The following is a 19,033-nucleotide window of genomic DNA, read 5'->3' on the forward strand; positions in this document are numbered from 1 at the left end:
GACTAAGTGGCAGTGCTCGGACTGGCCCTCACTGTTGGGGCTTCATCTGAGAAGCAGGCCTTCCCTTTGAGGTCAGTGTCACGCCCATGTCCACAGCAAGGTTTCCCTCCAGATGGGCAGGCCTGGCTCTTGGCAAGAGCCAATCACACCCCGCTGTTGGCTAGGCCAGCTGCCCCCACCTGGCTCACGGCCTTGAGAATATGTCTTTTCATGTTTGTCTTCACTCCCTCCCCGCGCTCATCCTGTCAGCGCTCATCCTGTCACGAAGGGAGCTTGTAAGTCAGGCCAAACTTCTGTTTGACAGTTAAGTGTTCTGTCGAAGTACAGATGCTGTTCGGTTCTGTTCCCTGGGTATTTTCCCCAAGCCCTGGGTATTCTTCTGGAAAGCCAAAACCTGAACTCTTAGTTGAAAATAAACACCTTCCCTGGTGTTTCTCTATTATTATGTATTGAAGAACGATGGTAGCCAACTTCCTCTACTCAAAGGTTACGTGGGCCTAGAAGGGGCCGAGTGAAGAGCAGGCAAAACAGATGAAAAGCATCTGCAAAGGACAGATGAGTCAGGCTTTGGAGCTTGGGGACCCAGATCTGAGGGCGTCATCTACCCCGAGGCTGACTTACGGTAATAGCCAAAGGAAGAAATAACTTAGGATGTTTAGTATACAGTCAATTCAGAAGAAACTGACAACGCCACTCATGAGTTCATTCTATAAACTATAACCATCAAGCACGGGGCTAAGTTCTGGAAAGGCTGAGAGGAATCAGTGTCCCCAGGCCTGTGAGTGAATGTATGATTCCAGTGCAGTGTGATGTGGGCTGTTAGGAGAAGTGCACATGGTGCAGTGGGATTCTGGAGGGGAGGGGACTGGAATTCTGAGTGGGTGAGGAGTTAGCAGAAGCCCTCCATCCAAAAAAGCAAGATGAGGACAGGCCTTGAGAATGCATCCTAAAAGTAATAGCTAAAGGACTTTGTCCAAAGAGACATCACCAGGAGGTGACAGGTGGACAGGATCACTGTTTTCAAGTCCTAAAGGACTGTCAAAGGCAGAGGAAGACTAGTTTGAAGTCACCCTAGCAGGTAGAACATGTCCCAGTGGCTAAGGAGCTATTAAGAGAGGGACCCAGGCTCAATTCCCACCCCCCTAAAAAAGTCTACTAACAGAAATAACCAAAGATGGGACAGTCTCCCTGCGGACATAGCAAGCTCCTCGTCGCTGGAAATGTGCAGACAGGACCCAAATAGCCCCTTGATAGTGGTTCTGTAGAAGGAACTAAAGCATCAGATTCAGAGAGGGGACTAGGTCAGATGACCTAGTGGTTCAACTGTTACTTGATTTTAAACTTCTGTTTTGATGGGGTGGGGGAAGGACACAAAACTCTGGTCTGAATTAATCTTGCTGCACATCGAACATGGGGTCTTAAGTAGCAACCACGCACTCTAGTTGGCAAAGCAGACCCAGCCTGCAGGACTAGTGACATAGCTGGGCTTACACCTGGGCCTCCTTTCCCATCTTCTATAATGTGAGCTCATCTGGCCTCTGACCACCTAGCTGCTGAACCCTCAGATCAGACGCTCAGGGTCAGAAACATGGAGTGTACAAGCGGGAACTCAGTTTCCTTGGATTTTCAAAAAAAAAAAAAAGGTCCATGCTAAGGCTTGGATGGGCAAGTGCCCGGCCAGGTTTGTCTGCAGGTGATGGGAGTTAAGATGCCAGAACCAAAAACAGAGCTGCCAGCAAGTTTCTGGCCATCCCCAAAGGGCACTGAACAAAGGCTGGGTGACCAGCTCTCAGGGACACAGCCACGGAGATCTCATCTCAACTGGGAGGTTGGGACTCAGTCTTCTGGTTCCTCTTTCACTTCTAAGTTACGGTGATTCTAATTATGCCCGTCTCTAAACTACCTTGCTATTTTGTAACTCCAAAGGCCTGGTTGAGTATCATAATCAGAGATACAATTGCTGTAGAGTCATAGAATCTTAATGACTTCAGAATAATTTATTTGAACCTTTGCCTTTTACAGATGAGAAACTTGAGAATCAGACGGGCTAAAGGACTTACCCAAGGTCACACAGTAGCCCACGGCAGAGCCAGGACTAGGCTTACAGCTCTAACACCAGGGCAGGGTTTGTTCTGCTTTATTCTGATGAATTTTCACTGGGCTTCAGCTCTAAGACGCCCTAAGTACCAGGGGCACCCGAGCAGAGGCTCATCAGCGGTCCTGTGTCCTAGCAAATGGCTCCCCAAAGCAGGTTGTTATTTGGTTTTGGCAGGTTCTCTACGGTGAATCACTTTCAAAGACATAATGCTTTCTGGAACCTCTGTCACTGTTTGTGACCGCGGTCAAGTCTTTCAGGTTGTTTTTTTCTTTTTAGTCTTTCAGGTTTTAGAGTCTCCCTCAACAAGTGCTCAGATCCTTCGGTGTAATTTTTCTCCTTTCTCTGCCCCTCCCTCCTCCCTCTCCTCTCCTTCTCACCCTCCCCTCCCAAACAGCTTTGACTTGGTCACAAATGGCGGCATCTCCATCATCCTGCGGTTCGAGCGGGCCCCCTTCATCACACAGGAGCACACCCTCTGGCTGCCTTGGGATCGCTTCTTTGTCATGGAAACCATCATCTTGCGGCAGGAGGAGAATGAGATTCCCAGCTGTGACCTGAGCAACTTTGCCCGCCCCAACCCTGTCCTGTCTCCTTCCCCACTGACGTCCTTCGCCAGCTCCTGTGCCGAGAAAGGCCCCATCGTTCCGGAAATTCAGGTATACCCAGCTTTCTTAACTGCATTTCTCCATGCCTTTATTTCATTCGGGAGGTAGAGGAGGATCTCAGAGACAGGGGAAAGAGACAGCCCATCAGTCCACCATCCAGACCCCAGCCGGCGTGCTGTGAGGCTATGATGGCCACCCCCTTACACACTTAATACACGTGAGCCCTGTGAAGTGCCTGGCACCCTCCAGCATATAATAAATTCCCACCCCCTCTCCACTCCGCCACCCAGTTCACTTCCACGTCTCCTTTCCCCAACCTCCAGTGTCTCCCCCGCCCCTCCTTATTTCTGTTAAAAATAGCGATGATAGGGGCTTCCCTGCTGGCGCAGTGGTTGAGAGTCCGCCTGCCGATGCAGGGGACACGGGTCCGTGGCCCGATCTGGGAAGATCCCACATGCCACGGAGCGGCTGGGCCCGTGAGCCATGACCGCTGAGCCTGCGCGTCCAGAGCTTGGGCTCCGCAACGGGAGAGGCCACAACAATGAGAGGCCCGCGTACTGCAAAAAAAAAAAGAAAAATAGCAATGGTAGTTTCCACCAAGAGGAGTGAGGCAGAGGGTCCCAAATGTTTGCATCGTACTAAAGATTAAATGAGGAAATGTGTATGAGATACCTGGCACGATATCTGGCACCTACTAAGTGCTCGGTGAATTTTAAACATTATTACTATTAGATTATTTTACACACACTGCCTTCATGCCAATTAATGAGCGCTTTGGCTCAAATCGATACATGCAAGTGCTTTACTTCATTATCATTAAAAGGAAGTAATTTGGAAAAATGCATTTTCATCTGATAGAAACCAAGATGGATTCTTTGCCTAACAAAGCTGTGTGGACCTGAATTTCTTCTGCCATCCCGGTCCAATTTCTAATGGCAGAAACGAAGCCTGGGGAGGAGGAGGGATGGCAGTGCAGAAACTGGGGGAGAAGCCCCAGCTGTCCCGCCGTCCTCATGAGAGCTCTGGCGACGTGCAGGCTGATAAATGATCTCCGGTGCTGGCGGAGCGGGGTGTTTAGACACGTTTGTGTGTGTATTTCTTGCTGGGCTAAGCGGGAACATCTCTGCGCTGCACCCTGTTCAGTGGCTTCAGACGCCGGCCCTCAAGAAGGAAACACAACCATTTCGGAATTCTCATTGCAGCCACAGGTTGAAACCTCACTCCTTTGCAGACATTCAGCGATTGTCTCCTGTCTCCACTCCCAGGCTGACCTTTCTTACGGAATGGTTGTCAGCGGAGACGGAGCTTGCTGGGGAGGGGAGGTTTGTTACTCAGCACTGGTTTAGCTCCAGCGAGACGTCTCCCCAGGAGCAGGAACTTCGAAACAAATGAGGTGAAAGGTCCCCCTCTCTTTACAGTGCTCCCCGGGCTGGGTGTCTACGAGCCCAGCTGGGTCACAAACCTTGCTTCTTATCAGGTTCATGAAATACGTGAAAACAAACTGTTGGGTTTTCCCAGTCCTGTCATTGGCTACCCTTTGCAAGTACAGGGAGATGTACATTTTGAAGGGTATGTTAAGGAGAGTAAATACTTATGACAGCATCTGATGGCACTCAAGCCCGGCTTTGCCTAGAACTTGTGAGCTGAAATTTAGGAAGATTGCTTTGGTGTAGGCCCAATCCCGAAAAATGTCGTGTGTTCAGGAGAATGGGTTGGGGTGGGAGTTCACACCCATCTGTGACACAGACTGAAAGGAAGAGGCTTTCTTTGTGAAGGCCCAGTTCCCCTGTGACCACGAGGGTAAAATAATCATTGTCCTTTTAATGGATACGTTAGCCTCAATTGATTTAACGTCCCCTTCTTGAAACAGAGCCCAGAGCATCAAGCCAATAAAAGTTCTCCACTTTTGCCATGTGCCCAGGCATCTTGGCATTAATTTCAGCTTCCCATCTTGGAGCTGAGCCCATTGCACCAGTAGATAAAGCACTGCCTTTCCCACCACTCTGCCCCTCTGGCACAGCCTTGGAGCATGCAGACTCCGCGCAGCCCATCTGTCCTCTTTCTACTGATGAGCTGCGGGCCTTAGCTGCAGGTCCTTGGCAGTCTGTGTTCCCAACCCTGCATAATGGTTCGGTCCACATCTCTAGCCTCTGTGTACCTTCCTGAAGAGGAAAGCCACTTGTAACAGATCTTCCTTTAGGAAAGTTTTGAGAGAGAAGCAGGCCTTCTCGCTGAGCCACCTGTACACATCGGTCGGAGGGAACTTCCCAGGGCCCCCTGCTTCCAGCACCAGCAGCACCGTCATCATTAGTAACATTTACTGAGTGTCCGTTATGTGCTGGGCACTTTATGTATGTGACCTTACCCAGTCATCAGACTAATCCAGTGAGGAAACAGAGATTCAGAGGTTCCATGAGTTTTCTGGGATGACACAGCTAGTGAATGAAAGCTGACAGTATGATAAATACTTTACACGTGTTATCCTCTCATTAATGCAACGAGATGAGCATCGCCATCCCTGCTGAAAGGAGGAAGCTGAGGCTTATGGAGCAGGGATGTCCCGAGTAAGAGCTGCCCCGGAAAGCAGGCCTTCTGACTCTCCTTTTCCTCCCACACCCATCCCTCCCTTCTCTTCCTTTCCTGCCCTACCCTTCACACTCTGTTTCCTCCTCTCCCTTTCTCTCCTCCTCCTTCTCTGCATCCTTCTCTGCCTCTTGAACACCCAGAGTATGTGGGACTGTGGCCACCTTCCCTCCACCAGTGATTCTGTGACCGTCACCTGCTGTGATCTGTCTCTCTAGGCTTTGCAGGAGGAAATCGCCATCTCTGGCTGCAAGATGAGGCTGAGCTACCTGAGCAGCCGTACCCCCGGCTACAAATCTGTCCTGAGGATCAGCCTGACCCACAGCACCATCCCCTTCAACCTCATGAAGGTCCACCTCATGGTGGCGGTTGAGGGCCGCCTCTTCAGGAAGTGGTTCGCTGCAGCCCCAGACTTGTCCTATTACTTCATCTGGGACAAGACAGACGTCTACAACCAGAAGGTGTTTGGGCTCTCGGAAGCCTTCGGTAAGCCTCCCAGCCGCAGGCCTCAGTGCCGTCCTCAGAGAGACAGTAAGATTTGGGGGCACGGGGCTCCTTTTCCACCTCCCTTGTTTTTTCTTCCTCCCTTTCTCTTCTCAGAAATACCTAAGGTCTAGTTGGACCTTTCAGTGACCATCCATGACCTAAAAGAAAGTACTCAAAGACCTGCATGTGGAAAACTTGACAGTTAAAAAAGAGGGTTACAAAACCAAAAAGGCCCTTGAAGAGCACTGTGGTGTTATGTGATGGGCTGAAAGAGGCTGGTGCCACAGAGATAGAGCCATGTGGACATTGCCCCAACCCTGCCCCCACCCCCAGCCGTTGGGCCTGAACTTACCCATTAAAAATATGGGAGTCTGGGGCTTCCCTGGTGGCGCAGTCATTGAGAGTCCGCCGGCCGATGCAGGGGACACGGGTTTGTGCCCCGGTCCAGGAAGATCCCACGTGCCGCGAAGCGGCTGCGCCCATGAGCCATGGCCGCTGAGCCTGTGCATCCGGAGCCTGTGCTCCGCAACGGGAGAGGCCACAACAGTGAGAGGCCAGTGTACCGCAAAAAAAAAAAAAAGGGAGTCTGGAGCTTCTGGGTTTCTTCAGTCTTACTGAGGTGCAGGAGCTAAGATTCTTCCCTCATCAGAAAGGCCTTTTGGCCTCTTTACCTCCTTTCCAATCAGAGAGTCCCTTTGTTGATGTTATTGCTGTTTTTCTCTAACATGAAGCAGAAGGTGACAACAGCCTCACCTGGAGTCCCAGCCCCACTCGGACCTTGGGCTTCCAGGGCTGGCTGTGCTCATCTCAGCTTCCGGCTGAGAGCAAGGCTCCACGAAGGGTTCAGAGCCGGATTGTTAGCAGTCCTGACCCCTGCAGGGCTAGTCCTCCAAGCACTTAGAGTAACAGCCCAGGAAATCCCTCTCAACTTGAAGCTCACTCCAGTTTCATTCCCTTTCTAGACTTGGCAAGGGCAGAGTGAGGAAGCAGATGAGAAGTAATGAAGAGAGAAAGAGGGAGGGAGGGAGGCAGGCAGGCAGGCAATAAGGGAGTGTCTGTTGAGCATCTGCTCTGGGTGATGTGCTCCCTGTACAGTGGTATCTCGGTTAATCTTTACAACCACCCTGTGAGTCAGAAATTGTCCTCATATTCTGCATGAGGAAGCTGAGGACCAGAGAGGTGAGGTGACTTCCCAAGGCCACACAAGGAAGGAGCTGAGCTGGATTTACCCACGATCTCCCCTGTAGGTTTGCATCCTGCCCTACCCCACAGGGTACACTGGGAGCAAAGATGCCATCCGTCACTGTTTACGATCCCTTCTGTAAACCAAACTACTTCTATGGTCTCTTCAAACTCCATGAAGTCTTACTACCTCTTTAGATGAAATGAGCACATTTAAGTGCCCACCAGCCAGTTAAGGTCTCTCTGCACAGAGACGTCAAGGGCTGAGGTTTGCTTTCCTGAGATGACAGGGGACCAGTAGGAGGCAGAGTGTCTGCTTAAGGGACTCAAGGTCATAGGGAAGAGGTCACAGGGACATCTTCCAATGCATTCGCTCCTGCCATAGCGGGCCAGCAATCTCTCAGGGCACCTAAAGGAAACTTTAAGGGGCTGCCCAATTGTTAATTCCTGTCTTGATCATGTGATAGAGCATTGCCCAGTGGAAAATAGCATCTACACAGAAAGATACTTGGAAGAAACGGCATTCCTGTCTCTGCCAGTTCCTTTCCGTAGGGCAGTTACTGGGATTTTCACAAACCCAGCCTCAGGGAGCCTGCCATGGTTAGCCTGCCTCCCAGTGCCCCAGGAGGCCTGGATTTATGAAACAAAAGCAAAACCAGGGATTTTCAAGTTTTGAGCAACTTCTAGTTTTCAAAGTTCCCTAACTGAGCTCCTTTTCCATGTATTCATTATAAATGATTTTTAATTTTTTTCTTTATTAAAGTATTATCATGTTCATTAATAAAATGTGGTAAGTGGACCAAAAAATAGAAATAAAGTCAAACATATTTCTATAAAAAAATACAACTACCTGTTAACATTAAACTTTATTTTCTTTTTTCATGTATAGTTTTTTTTAACAGAGATTTAATACCGTATATAACCAGTCCTTTCAACTCAGCATTACCCCGTAAGCACATTTCCATGTCACCCTGTGATCTTCATAACCGTAATTTCCAGTGGCTGCATAATATTCCTCAGGTGGATACACTTGGTTTGCTCAACCTCTCACCCCCTTTGGACCTTTAGATTACCTCCAACTTTCCACTATTATAAATAATGCTGCAGTGAAGGCTTTAGTGCCTAAAGTATTTTCCATACTAAAGATTATTTCCCTGGAATCGATTCACCTGGGTCCTTCAACTGGGTCCTTCATAAAGTATTTAGAACATTCGTTTAATGTTTCCTGATGATGTACGATTGCTCTCCAAAAAGGATGCTCAGGCCCAGCCTCCCAGTGTTAGTATTGCCCATAGGTCTGGCTGCCACTTAGGAATTTGATCCTTCTTCCTTTCCTACCAAAGACAAGCAGGGGCCTTGCATGCAGATCGAAAGCCAAAGAAGAGGCTTTGCTCACCGGTGCGTTTTGTGCCTTTTGTCTTCTACAGTTTCTGTGGGTTATGAGTATGAATCCTGCCCAGATCTGATCCTGTGGGAAAAAAGAACAACAGTGCTACAGGGCTATGAAATCGATGCTTCCAAGCTGGGAGGATGGAGCCTGGACAAACATCATGCCCTCAACATCCAAAGTGGTGAGTGGATTAGTACCATTTCAGGAACCAGGCCACGGTGTGACCCTTTTCTCTCATATGCTTTGTTCCCTGCGAGGCAAAAAAACACACACTTCAAATTACGGAGTCTTATATGTGATCAGTCGGTCAGAAGCGTTAATACGGGTAATTCCTTGGCTACCTTGTCACTGCTAGGCAGCAGGGATGCAGAAGTGAAGGGCTTCAAGGGTTTACACTCTGGGTGAGACAAACACTTCCCAGGCAGTTTCCACACTGTGCCAGGGACAGTGCCGTCACAGAGGGGAGCCGGGGACACTCTGGGGGCTGTAGAAGACGAACACCTGACTCAGCTTCTTGGTTCAGCAGGGTGTCTCTTGGGAGAGAACTTCTGAGCTGAGTCTCAAAGGGTCTGTAGGATTAGCCCTGTATGTCAAGGAGGGAGAACTTTGTAGGCAGAGAGCACAGCATGTGCCAAAGCACTGAAGCTTGAAAGAAGAGTAATTGGAGAGAAGGTTCATTGTGGTTTGAGCAAAGGGTGAAATGAAGGGAAGAGCAAAAGCCAGAGCCAGGGCCTTGAGCAGCTGGAGTGCCAGGTAAGAAGATTAGAACTTTCAACTCCGTCCAGAGGCAGATCTCAAGCCTCTGAAAGGTTTAAAGCATGCAAGTGACACAGTCGGATCTGTAGTTTAGATAGCCCTCTCTGACTGTGTCCCAGGATGGGACAGGTAAACACGGTAATGATGTCAGATCTCTCCTGCCTAATCTGTAAATGCAAGAATGCTTATCAAAGCCACTGCTTTGATGGTTGGGGGGTGTGGGAGTTGAAAAACTAATTCTAAAGTTTATAATAAAATAAAGATTTGTAAATAGATAAGGCAGTCTTTAAAATAAGAACAAAAAAAAGAGGCACTTGCCAGATGTTAAGATATCTTAGGAAAACTGCAACACGTAAAACTGTGTGGTGCTGTCACAGGAACAGAGAAATAGATTCCATGGGATAGAACAAGGCATCCAGAAACTGACCTGTGAGTAGTAATTAGGACTACGTTTGGCCATGAGTGTCAGAAAAGCTAAAATAACAGAATTGCAAACAAGGTAAAAGTTTGTTTCTCACTCACCTGAAAGTCTGGAGGTAGGTGATCCGGGGCTGGTTTAGACCTCTGCAGGCCTCCATCCCCAAGGTCATGGTCCAAGGTGACTGCTTCAGCTCCAGCCTTCACATCTACTTTCCAGCCAGCAGGAGGGAGGAAACGGACTGAGAGCAAGCCCCTTCCATTGTAGCGACACCTCCCAGCAGCTGCCCACACCACTTCCACACCTTTAACCAGTTACCTGCCAAGTGTAGCTGCAGAGGGAGCTGGGGATCGTAGTCAGTTCCAGACAGTCACACGTCCAGCTAAACAGCACAGTTCTGTAACTACAGAAGGAGGACAGGGTGGATAGGGTACAAGTTCCTGCCACGCACCATGTATACATGATATGTGGTAGAGGGAGCATCACACGTCAACGGAGGATGGATAGGTGTTTTAGAAATTGGTATTGGGGGAAACGGGCTCCATGTGTGGAGGAAAAAATTCAGTTCACACTGTACACAAAATAAATTTAAAAGTTTGATTAGAGAGCTAAATTTGAAAGATCTTTAAAGTTAATAGAAGAAAATACAGGAGAATGTATTTATGATCTCAGGGAAGGATTCCCTAAAACCCTAAAAAAAAGCACGAACATTAGAATTGAAAAGTGGTTGATTAGACTATGTAAAAATGAAAGACGTCTGTTCAATAATGGGCAAAGCTAACAGATGACAGCCTGGGAGAAGATTCTTGTGACCATAAAAACCACAACTCACTCAAAGCTTCAGTATGGAAGGGGTGAGGCCAGAGGCAGAGAGTCCAGTTAGGAGGCTGTAGCAACAGTACAGGAGTTAAAGGATGAGCTGGGCCTGAGAAGAGACAGTATGGATATGGGATGCAGCTTGCACGGCATTGAGGTCAATCCCTTCATTTTGCTGGTGGGGAGACTGAGGCCCAAGGGCAGTTAAAGCACTGAAGAGACCCATGCAAGATCTGGGATCAGCCCGTTAGTATCAAAATCAGATAGAAACCCGTCTCTTGACTCCACCTCAGTGAGAAGAGTCTGGAAGTTTCACTTGTGTATTTCTATGAACATTTACTGGTATCTACTCTGTGTCAGGTCTGTGCTAGGCCGTGGGAATACAGAAGGGAAAAGACATTGTCTCTGCACATGAAATGGTCTCACTCTAAAGAGAGAAAACAGATAAGTGCAATAAAGAATTCTGTGCCGTGATGGAGACGTAGACTAGGCACGTGAGGTGTGTTCAGTCCATTTGAGAGGCAGCGGGGCTGAATGATTCAGAGCTTGGAAGCACTCAGAAGCGCTTCTGCTGTCATCTGTGTGATGTCAGGTCTCCCCTGTTAATACAGGGAGCATAATGGCACCTGTCTTACACACTTGTCCTGGGAATTCAATCAGCAAAGCCGTGTGGCCTGTCCAGGATGGCCTGGGTTTCATTATGGAGTGAGGCAGCCTTGGGAGATGAGTCTGGAAATGGTAGGCAGGGACCTGGCATGCCTTGCTTTTGCAAGGCGACCCTGTGGCCGGCCACAGGGGAGAGCCGTCTCCTGCTCCATCAGTGATTCTGTTCTTCTGTCCTTGTCCCAGGCATCTTGCACAAAGGGAACGGGGAGAACCAGTTTGTGTCTCAGCAGCCTCCTGTCATCGGGAGCATCATGGGCAACGGGCGCCGGAGAAGCATCTCCTGCCCCAGCTGCAACGGCCTTGCCGACGGCAACAAGCTCCTGGCCCCCGTGGCCCTCACGTGCGGCTCCGACGGGAGCCTTTACGTGGGAGATTTCAACTACATCCGAAGGATCTTCCCCTCCGGGAACGTCACCAACATCCTGGAGTTGAGGTATGTAAGGTGAGGCCTTCCTCACAGTTCCTAATATGTCCCTTTGCAATCCTGTGGGTCCACCTGGCGTGACCCACCAGCCCGAGAAGGGGGCAGGACAGAGCCTCACCTGTCACGCCCCAGAGGCCAAACTGTGAGCTGGGGGCTCTGGGGAAGCAGGCGCTGCTTTGCACGGGGCACTGCAATGAACACAGACTGCCCTTGGGACAGGGAGATATCTTGGCATCCAGATGCTGTAGAAGGCTGCCGGCAACCGAGAAGCCCTTGGAAGCCCTTGAATCTTTCTTCTGTTTCCTGGCACCAAACTGATCAGAATTCATCACATGAGTCTTTTTATAAGGACAAGGGTTGGTGTCACGGACTAGGCCCTGGTGCCAGTGTTAGCAAGCCTGGCCCTGTTACTTAACACGCGTCGGAGTTAGGAGAAGTTCCGTGCAGCTGCCCCACACTGAGATGAGACCCACGGGCTGCTCCTAAGACGCAGAGGTGCAGCAGAGCCAGCTGTCAGCCTCTGCTTGTCCCCATTCTGACCATGAGGGATGGAGCACAGCCACACTCACAGCTCGGGGAAGGGCCTCATATGTTGGATGTCTCTGTGCCTCCTTAAACCAGATCTTTTCAGAACCAGACCAGTCACAGGGTGGGTTTCAGGGTTATAGAGAAGCTGTGGTTAGAGATGGGGGAGCCCGACTCTCGCTTTCAGGAGAAATTGTACCAAGTTCCTCACAACTGTTTAGGGATTGGGATCTGCCCATTTCCTGGGCTGGGGTCCATGTGAGCGGACGGGCCCTTGAGCTGGAAAGCAGCCAGGGGAAAAGGAAACTCTCTTTTTGCGAGGCTTCTTCTATTTGCCTAGTATAACAGTTCTGCAAGATATGTATTACTATCGCCCTGACAAATAAGATAAAGGAGACTCAGGGAATTTAAGGAATCTGCCCAAGGCCCAGCTTGGCAGGCCCAGCCCAGAAGGCCATCACGCAGTCTGCCTCGCCCGAGAATCGTCACATGGCCCGGTGAGGACCACCGTGGCTGAATGCCATGCTTAGTTATTCCCGGGAGGTAGGTGCCCGCTGAGAGCCTCACCTTGCAGCACACGCGAGAGAGGAGGGGAAGGCTCGCTGGCTGACCACAGCTGTCACGGCCCTCGAGATGAGGGTGCTGGTACTCACCGACCCACACAGGCACCAAGGAAGGAGAAGGTCTTTGGCCACGAGAAAATCAGAAGCTCACAATCTGTAGACTCACGGGAAATCAGGTGTCAGGCTGAATGGGAAGCAGCCGCTGATGGGATATTAGCTGCCTTTTCTTCTCTCTTTTATGAGTTTGACCAGTGTAGACATCTGCCAGAGAAGAGGGAACTCTTGAGTGTATTTGCTTTAGTCAGCTGCTCATAGTATCTCTCTCTTTCCCGTGCCATGATGGAAAGAGCCGTGGGCTACGGCGTCAGCCCACCTTGGCAGAGAAACTAGAACTGGACCACTTACCCTCTCTGGGCCTCCATTTTCACATCTTTTAAATAAGCGACCCCCATTTTCCCTGTCTCCCTGCCACAGCTGTGGGGAGATTGTGAAAGACGGTAAGTGGGTAAGGAAGGGAGGAGTAAATTAAATTTGGAAAGAAAAACAAATTTGTCGACATACTATCATCTTGGTATATTTTCTTCCAGTCTTTTTTCCCAGGCCTGTTTCTCTGTGGCACCCTCTCCCTTCTAATTAGAGTGTATCTCCAATTCTGTATTCTATTCCGAGGAGAATTGTGGTGGGCTACGCAGCTCTCCATTGGGCAGTGTGCACACAGAGATGCAGCTTTTTTTTTTTTTTTTTTTTTGTCGTACTGCTGTGGCCTCTCCTGCTGCGGAGCACAGGCTCCGGACGCGCAGGCTCAGCGGCCATGGCTCACGGGTCCAGCCGCTCCACGGCATGTGGGATCTTCCCGGACCAGGGCACGAACCCGTGTCCCCTGCATCAGCAGGCAGACTCTCAAGCACTGCGCCACCAGGGAAGCCCAGAGATGCAGCTTTGAGTGTGTGTATCTCTGGGAGTGCTTCTCTGTACAGGGGAGGGGATCGACTCTTCCAGCCTCTGTCTTACCCTGGTGAAAGCAGCTTGGGTCAACCTCATCCTCTTCCCGTAAGTCAGCAGTGTTGACGTAGGTGAAACCATGCCTCTTCTGTGATACGTAGCTGCTGATAAGTGAGCTCACTGACAAGTAATAGCCAATATGAAATAGATCAGTGTCGGAGCTGCTAAGTCTTTATTTATTATAGTATCGTACAGGACCATTGCTGTCAAGTTTTCAGGCTGCTAATAGTGCTTCTAACCGTGCTGCTAACACTTCATTCTTTCTTCTATTCCCCGCTCTCCTGTCTTCTGTCAGAAATAAAGATTTCAGACATAGGTAAGCCAACCGCTGGAGAATTTCCTGTCTCTCCCCTGCCTTGTTGCATGCTCTATGGTAAGCCGCACCTGTCAATCTGAGATCGCTCAATGGCAAACGAATCCTGTGTGATTGGATCGGATTGGGGGTGAATCAGCTACAGTGAGAGAAAGTCATTAATAATGGTGGGGGTGGGTTGGGAGAGCCTGAACTCCTTTCATCTCTACCAAAGTGCAGCACTTAATCTGGTTGTTTGTGGACATGACAGACTGAGTAATAGGGGGAAATTTTAACCTTGGCATAGTAATTTGAACACCCCGGTCTGCTTATCCTCAGAATGAATGATGACGTTATCCTGACTGTGTTGAGTGACTTGGAGGGTCACAGTGGGAAGTCCTGAGAATGTCTCATTCAGGCAAAGATCCTGGAAGACAGGCTTCAGATTTGTATTTCTGTGGGCATTCCAGGTGCCTTGGCTTTGGAGGCTGGGTTGCTAGGGGACCTCTCCAGAAGGTCTGCCAGCAAGGAGAGAATGGGGGAATTTCCAGACCATACAGACCACCCAAAGGGAGCAACCCCCAAACAGGAACTTTGTCACAGAGTAGATGTGTCGCGTAGGCTCACAGTGACCCTGCGGCAAGCAGAAGTGGTCCTCGTCAGGCACGCCGGGAGGAATGTCTGCCTGTCAGCATCCCCTGTCATTGTGACGCTCGTCTGACTCCTGAGTAGTGGTCACCTCAGAGTCCCCAAGCCTCACACACAGCTGGGTGACTTGAAAGTAGCCATGGCAGATGGGGATGTGGCTCGCACTGCTACCTAGGTGACTCTCAGTTATTCACGTGTGGCTCAGATCAGAGTGGCACATGGGGTGGTGCTTACTTGGGATAAGGATGGTAGAAAGAGTCAGGCAGACCCAGAAATACAATAATGTTTATGTCCATGTCTATATAGTTATTAATGTAATTAATAACTATATAGATATAATTAGATATAGTATTAATGTAACAATCATATATAGTCTTTTAAGATACTAATAATAACACGTAGAGAGCATTTAATATGTAGCAGAGAGAGGGTTAAGTGTTTTACATGGGTTATAGCAGTTCACCCCCAAACCACCCTGTGAAGTAGGTATTCATGATACACCCAATTTACAGATGAGAAAACGGAAGCTCCCCAACTGTGTGACCTTGAAAAACTTATTTCATCTGTCTGATCATTAGTTTCTAATTTGAGGATAATAACATGTCCCTTGGAGAGAGGAGCACTAATGATTTCTTATTATTATTCCTATTATTACTATTATTATCATCATCAAAACAATTATATGATGATGATTGTGTCTCCATTTTTCCCCAAAAAGGAATTCAGTCCTCTTACAACCAAAGACACATGTATTAAAGTAAATTAAGTAGAGTTTGGGAATAAGAGAAAAAAGGAGGAAACACATATATGTGATTACACATCAAATAAGACTCTGAGCTTCCTGGAAGCCAGATTAAACAGGGAAACAAAATTGTTTTCATGGTTTACATCATCAGAAGTGGGAAAATATGCCCACTTCTAAGCAGAGGAATATTTTTTCCTGACACTGAAATAGAAAAGAGATTTCCAAAGATCTCTGTGTGGATGATACTGAACTATGAATTGGTATGTGCCCTCAAGTTCAGTTTTATAGAAAACACAGTACATTTCGTATGAAAATCTTGGATGAAAACCTAGCATTTATCATTAAAACCTCCAATCAGTGGTGGTAACTGCCTGGGACACAGCCGGGGTACAGGGGGACCTAGCCGGGAAGAATTAGGAGCCAGGGCCCTTGTCCAGCTTTGCTGTGTATTCATGCGGCCTTGGGCTGGTCACTTAGCTTTTCTGGTTTCCAATTGCATCATCTGTAAATTGAGAGAGTTGTGGTTTTGGTACCTTTTGTTTCTGACTTTTAGCAGTCTTTTGAGGTATCCATGGTATGATTTCAGGGCTGGATTCCTGCCCTCTCTCAATTCATTGTTTTCTCACATGCTAAAACCTATTTAGAAAGTGAACCGAAGCGGAAGGGAAAAACCGAATTTTTTTCTGCCTTCCAGTTTTCTAAAGACAATCGGGAGGGAGAAGACCAGGGCTCCGGCTCTGATTTTAACTGGTACCTGGGTATTGGTAAATCCCTTCCTCTCTCAGAGCCTTAGTGTTCCCATCAGTAAATGCCAGAAGTAGATTAAAGAAATTCTACAATTTTGTCCTCTTCGTCCATTAGCATTTACTGTTCAGCTGCTTCCAGGGATAGCATTTGGCTCCAGGCTGGTGCCCTTAGCCTGTGGGTGTGTGTCTCTTTCTTTGACCTTTACAGCCTCAATTCAGCCTACCATACTGGACATGCTCAGCACAGAGACCCCCACCCTGGTCCTTTGGGCATCTTCCTCCCTGCGTCCCTTCAGGGAACAAGGATCCTCACCTCTTCCCAGATCTCTCCCCTAGCGTCACGGAGGAATGTCTGAAGCCTGTTGTTCAGAAGTACATTTGAACTCAGTTCTCCATCAAACCCAGCTACACAGATTATGTTAACTCTGAGAGAGACCTTAATTGCCTAGGAAAATAGGTTAGACAGACAGTATTAAGTATGACATACTTGTCTTTTCCATTGTGCAGTAACATAAATGTTCTGGAGGTTTCGTAAGGTGACCAGCTGCCCTTAATTGGGCATTTTTATTTTTTAATAGAGCAGGCACTGTGCTCAAAGATTTGCATTCTTTATAGAATTTTGTCCTGAAGTAGCCCTTTGAAATAGATGTGATTATCCCCATTGCTGAGATGAAAAAACTGAGGCTCAGAGTAATGAAGTAATTTGCCCAAGGTCACCTACCAAGTGGGTTGTGGAGCTGGTATTTGAAAACCATGTCTGTGTGGTTCCAGTGCTCAAACTCTTCCCACTTGTTCCGAGAACCAGTGAATCAAGTTCTGCCAGGGCTGCTACATGATGTGGGCAAAGGACGCTGCTTTGCACAAGCGGATCTTATCCTGAGACAGAGGGAGAATGCTCACTCTCAAGCAGGGAATAGATTGCCTTTCGTCCCAAGAGACTTCTGGGCTCACAGCTCCTACTAGGAAATTCCCTACATTGTCCAGAAAGAGGGCAGAGTGAGGCTTCACTGTAGCTCAGTAACTTCAGGATTGCTACCTTATAGCCTCTAAGGTTTTCGTAGCTTCCAGAGATACCAGGCTTATGTTTAAGGAAGTAGAAAAGAACGACCGTATTCTATACGCAGCCCTCCTCAGGATACCGGGGATCAGAATCGGATCAGATGCGGTCCCTGTCCACAGAACCAGGCGTGGGTCTCAGAGTTAGGCCATCTCCCGTCTCATGCATTTATGGCTTGCAGAGTATTCTAAGTAATGCCCTGCTCCTCCAAGTACAGATAAGCAGCGTCGGCATCCTCTGAGAACTTGTTAGAAATGCAGGCTCTCAGGCCACACCCAGAACTGCTGAACTGCAGTCTTCATTTTAGCATGATTCGTGGCTACATTAAAGCTTGAAAAACACTGCTCCTAAAGCCGTGGTTTCCAAATCCAGCTGTGCCTCAGAATCGCTGGAGTGATTGATGTTAAAGGGACAGATGCCCAGGCCCTTCGGATGTGATGCTTGAGGCTTTTTTTAAAAAGCTTTCCAGGTGAACCTGATGTGTAGCCATATTCAGAACCATCACCCTAAGACCCTTAGCGGTGGATGTTTCCTGTCTCTAATCCCAGACAGGTGGACCATCCTTCACTCGCTGATTCATAAATTCAGCAGGCCTTTCTGGAACGCTAGCTCTGCACCAGCCCGGTGCTAAGCACCGGGGACTTGAAGCCAGGCCCTGCCCTTGAGGAGGCCAAGATGTCCTTGAAGAGGCAGACAGCTAAGCAGAAAAGGGTCTTAAGGTGCCAGAAGTACTAAAAGTATAATCTGCTGAGGGTCTCGTGGGACCACAACAAAAGAAAGAGGGAAAAGCAGGGTCCCAGGAATCCAGGAATGGTAGGTATTCCAGATGAGGTGTTGCTGGAGCTAAACCCCAAGAGATGAGCAGGTGCCCTGGAGAGAAAGGCAGCGGAGCTTTCTAGGCCCTGAGAAGCAGTGTGGGGAAGTAGAAAGAACACAGACTTCAATGTCCAGCACATCAGAGATGGAAATCCATCATGCCGCTTAGCAGTTTCTGGCATTGCTCAAGTCACTTCACCTCTCTCATCTCATTTCTAAAAGTTTTTTTTTTAATAAATAAATAAAAAGCACCTGCCTTCTGTGGTAGCTGTGACGAAAATGAGGTTGTGCATATAAAATGCTAGCACAGTGTCTGGGACAAATTGGCACCTGGAGGTAGTAGCAGGTGCTTCCGTACCAGCAGCGGGCAGCTCTGGTCGCGCTGCTCCTGGGAGGGGTCCAGGCGCTGCTCCCGGTGCGGGTGGCCTGAGGAAGAAGTGAGCTGAAGATTATCCAAGAGCTCTCTGCCAACTGGAAAGGGCCGTTGAGCTGGATAATTTCATTCACTCCTAATGACAATCCTGTGAGCAAAGCAGAGCAGAGATGCCATCATTCGACCCTGAGGGACCTACCGCTTGGACGATTTAGGTGACTTGCCCACGGGAGAACCCACATCCTCTCAGTTCAAAGCTAGTGCTTTCTCCCCTGCACTTAACTGACCCCCCCAACCGCACATTTGTCCTTGAGCACAAAAGAGGGGCCACAGGACAATCCTGACCACGCCACCCTCTTCTGGAATTCACGGACCTGAGAAACGTCACCTAAGTGGTACTTCCCCAGGGCAGTGCAGAAAGACAGCAGCTGAAACCTCGGGCGGGGGCTAATCTAAGTGGACAGGGCCCCCCCACCAGACTCCCTCAAGGACCTATTTTCTGCCAAGGTGGATAGCAACCATTTATCATGAGTGTGATACGCGAAGAAATGAAGGAATCACCCCCTCCTCCAGCCGTCATCAGGAAGCAGAAAGATCAAGGCTGCCCCAGCGTTGCAGAGTAGGATCCAAGGTCACTGCATCTTATTTAGCCAGAATCAGTGCCATCTGGGAAGATTAAATCTGTGTTGCATTATAGGGCTGGTCACAGGGGACATTTCAAGATAAACAGGACCTCTCTCCTGTTACCACCACCCCCAAAGGAGAAGTAAAAAAAAAAAAAAAAAGCTAAGTAATTTGATTGAAAATGCTGTTTAAATAAACTAAAAATGGAGAGTCCGTCC

At 48.7% G+C, this 19,033-nt stretch overlaps 1 protein-coding gene across 1 annotated transcript in view; it reads left to right on the forward strand.

Moving 5' to 3' along the window:
- TENM4 (teneurin transmembrane protein 4) overlaps positions 1 to 19,033 on the forward strand; it is a 739,181-nt gene that overhangs the window by 663,107 nt on the left and 57,041 nt on the right. Inside the window, exons 22-25 of the mRNA XM_073808362.1 lie at positions 2,493 to 2,754; positions 5,505 to 5,772; positions 8,382 to 8,525; positions 11,184 to 11,433. Coding sequence (XP_073664463.1) covers positions 2,493 to 2,754; positions 5,505 to 5,772; positions 8,382 to 8,525; positions 11,184 to 11,433 — 924 coding nt within the window. The remainder of the gene's footprint in view (positions 1 to 2,492; positions 2,755 to 5,504; positions 5,773 to 8,381; positions 8,526 to 11,183; positions 11,434 to 19,033) is intronic.

Source organism: Tursiops truncatus, chromosome 8 (genome assembly GCF_011762595.2).
Source record: "Tursiops truncatus isolate mTurTru1 chromosome 8, mTurTru1.mat.Y, whole genome shotgun sequence".
NCBI lineage: Eukaryota > Metazoa > Chordata > Mammalia > Artiodactyla > Delphinidae > Tursiops > Tursiops truncatus.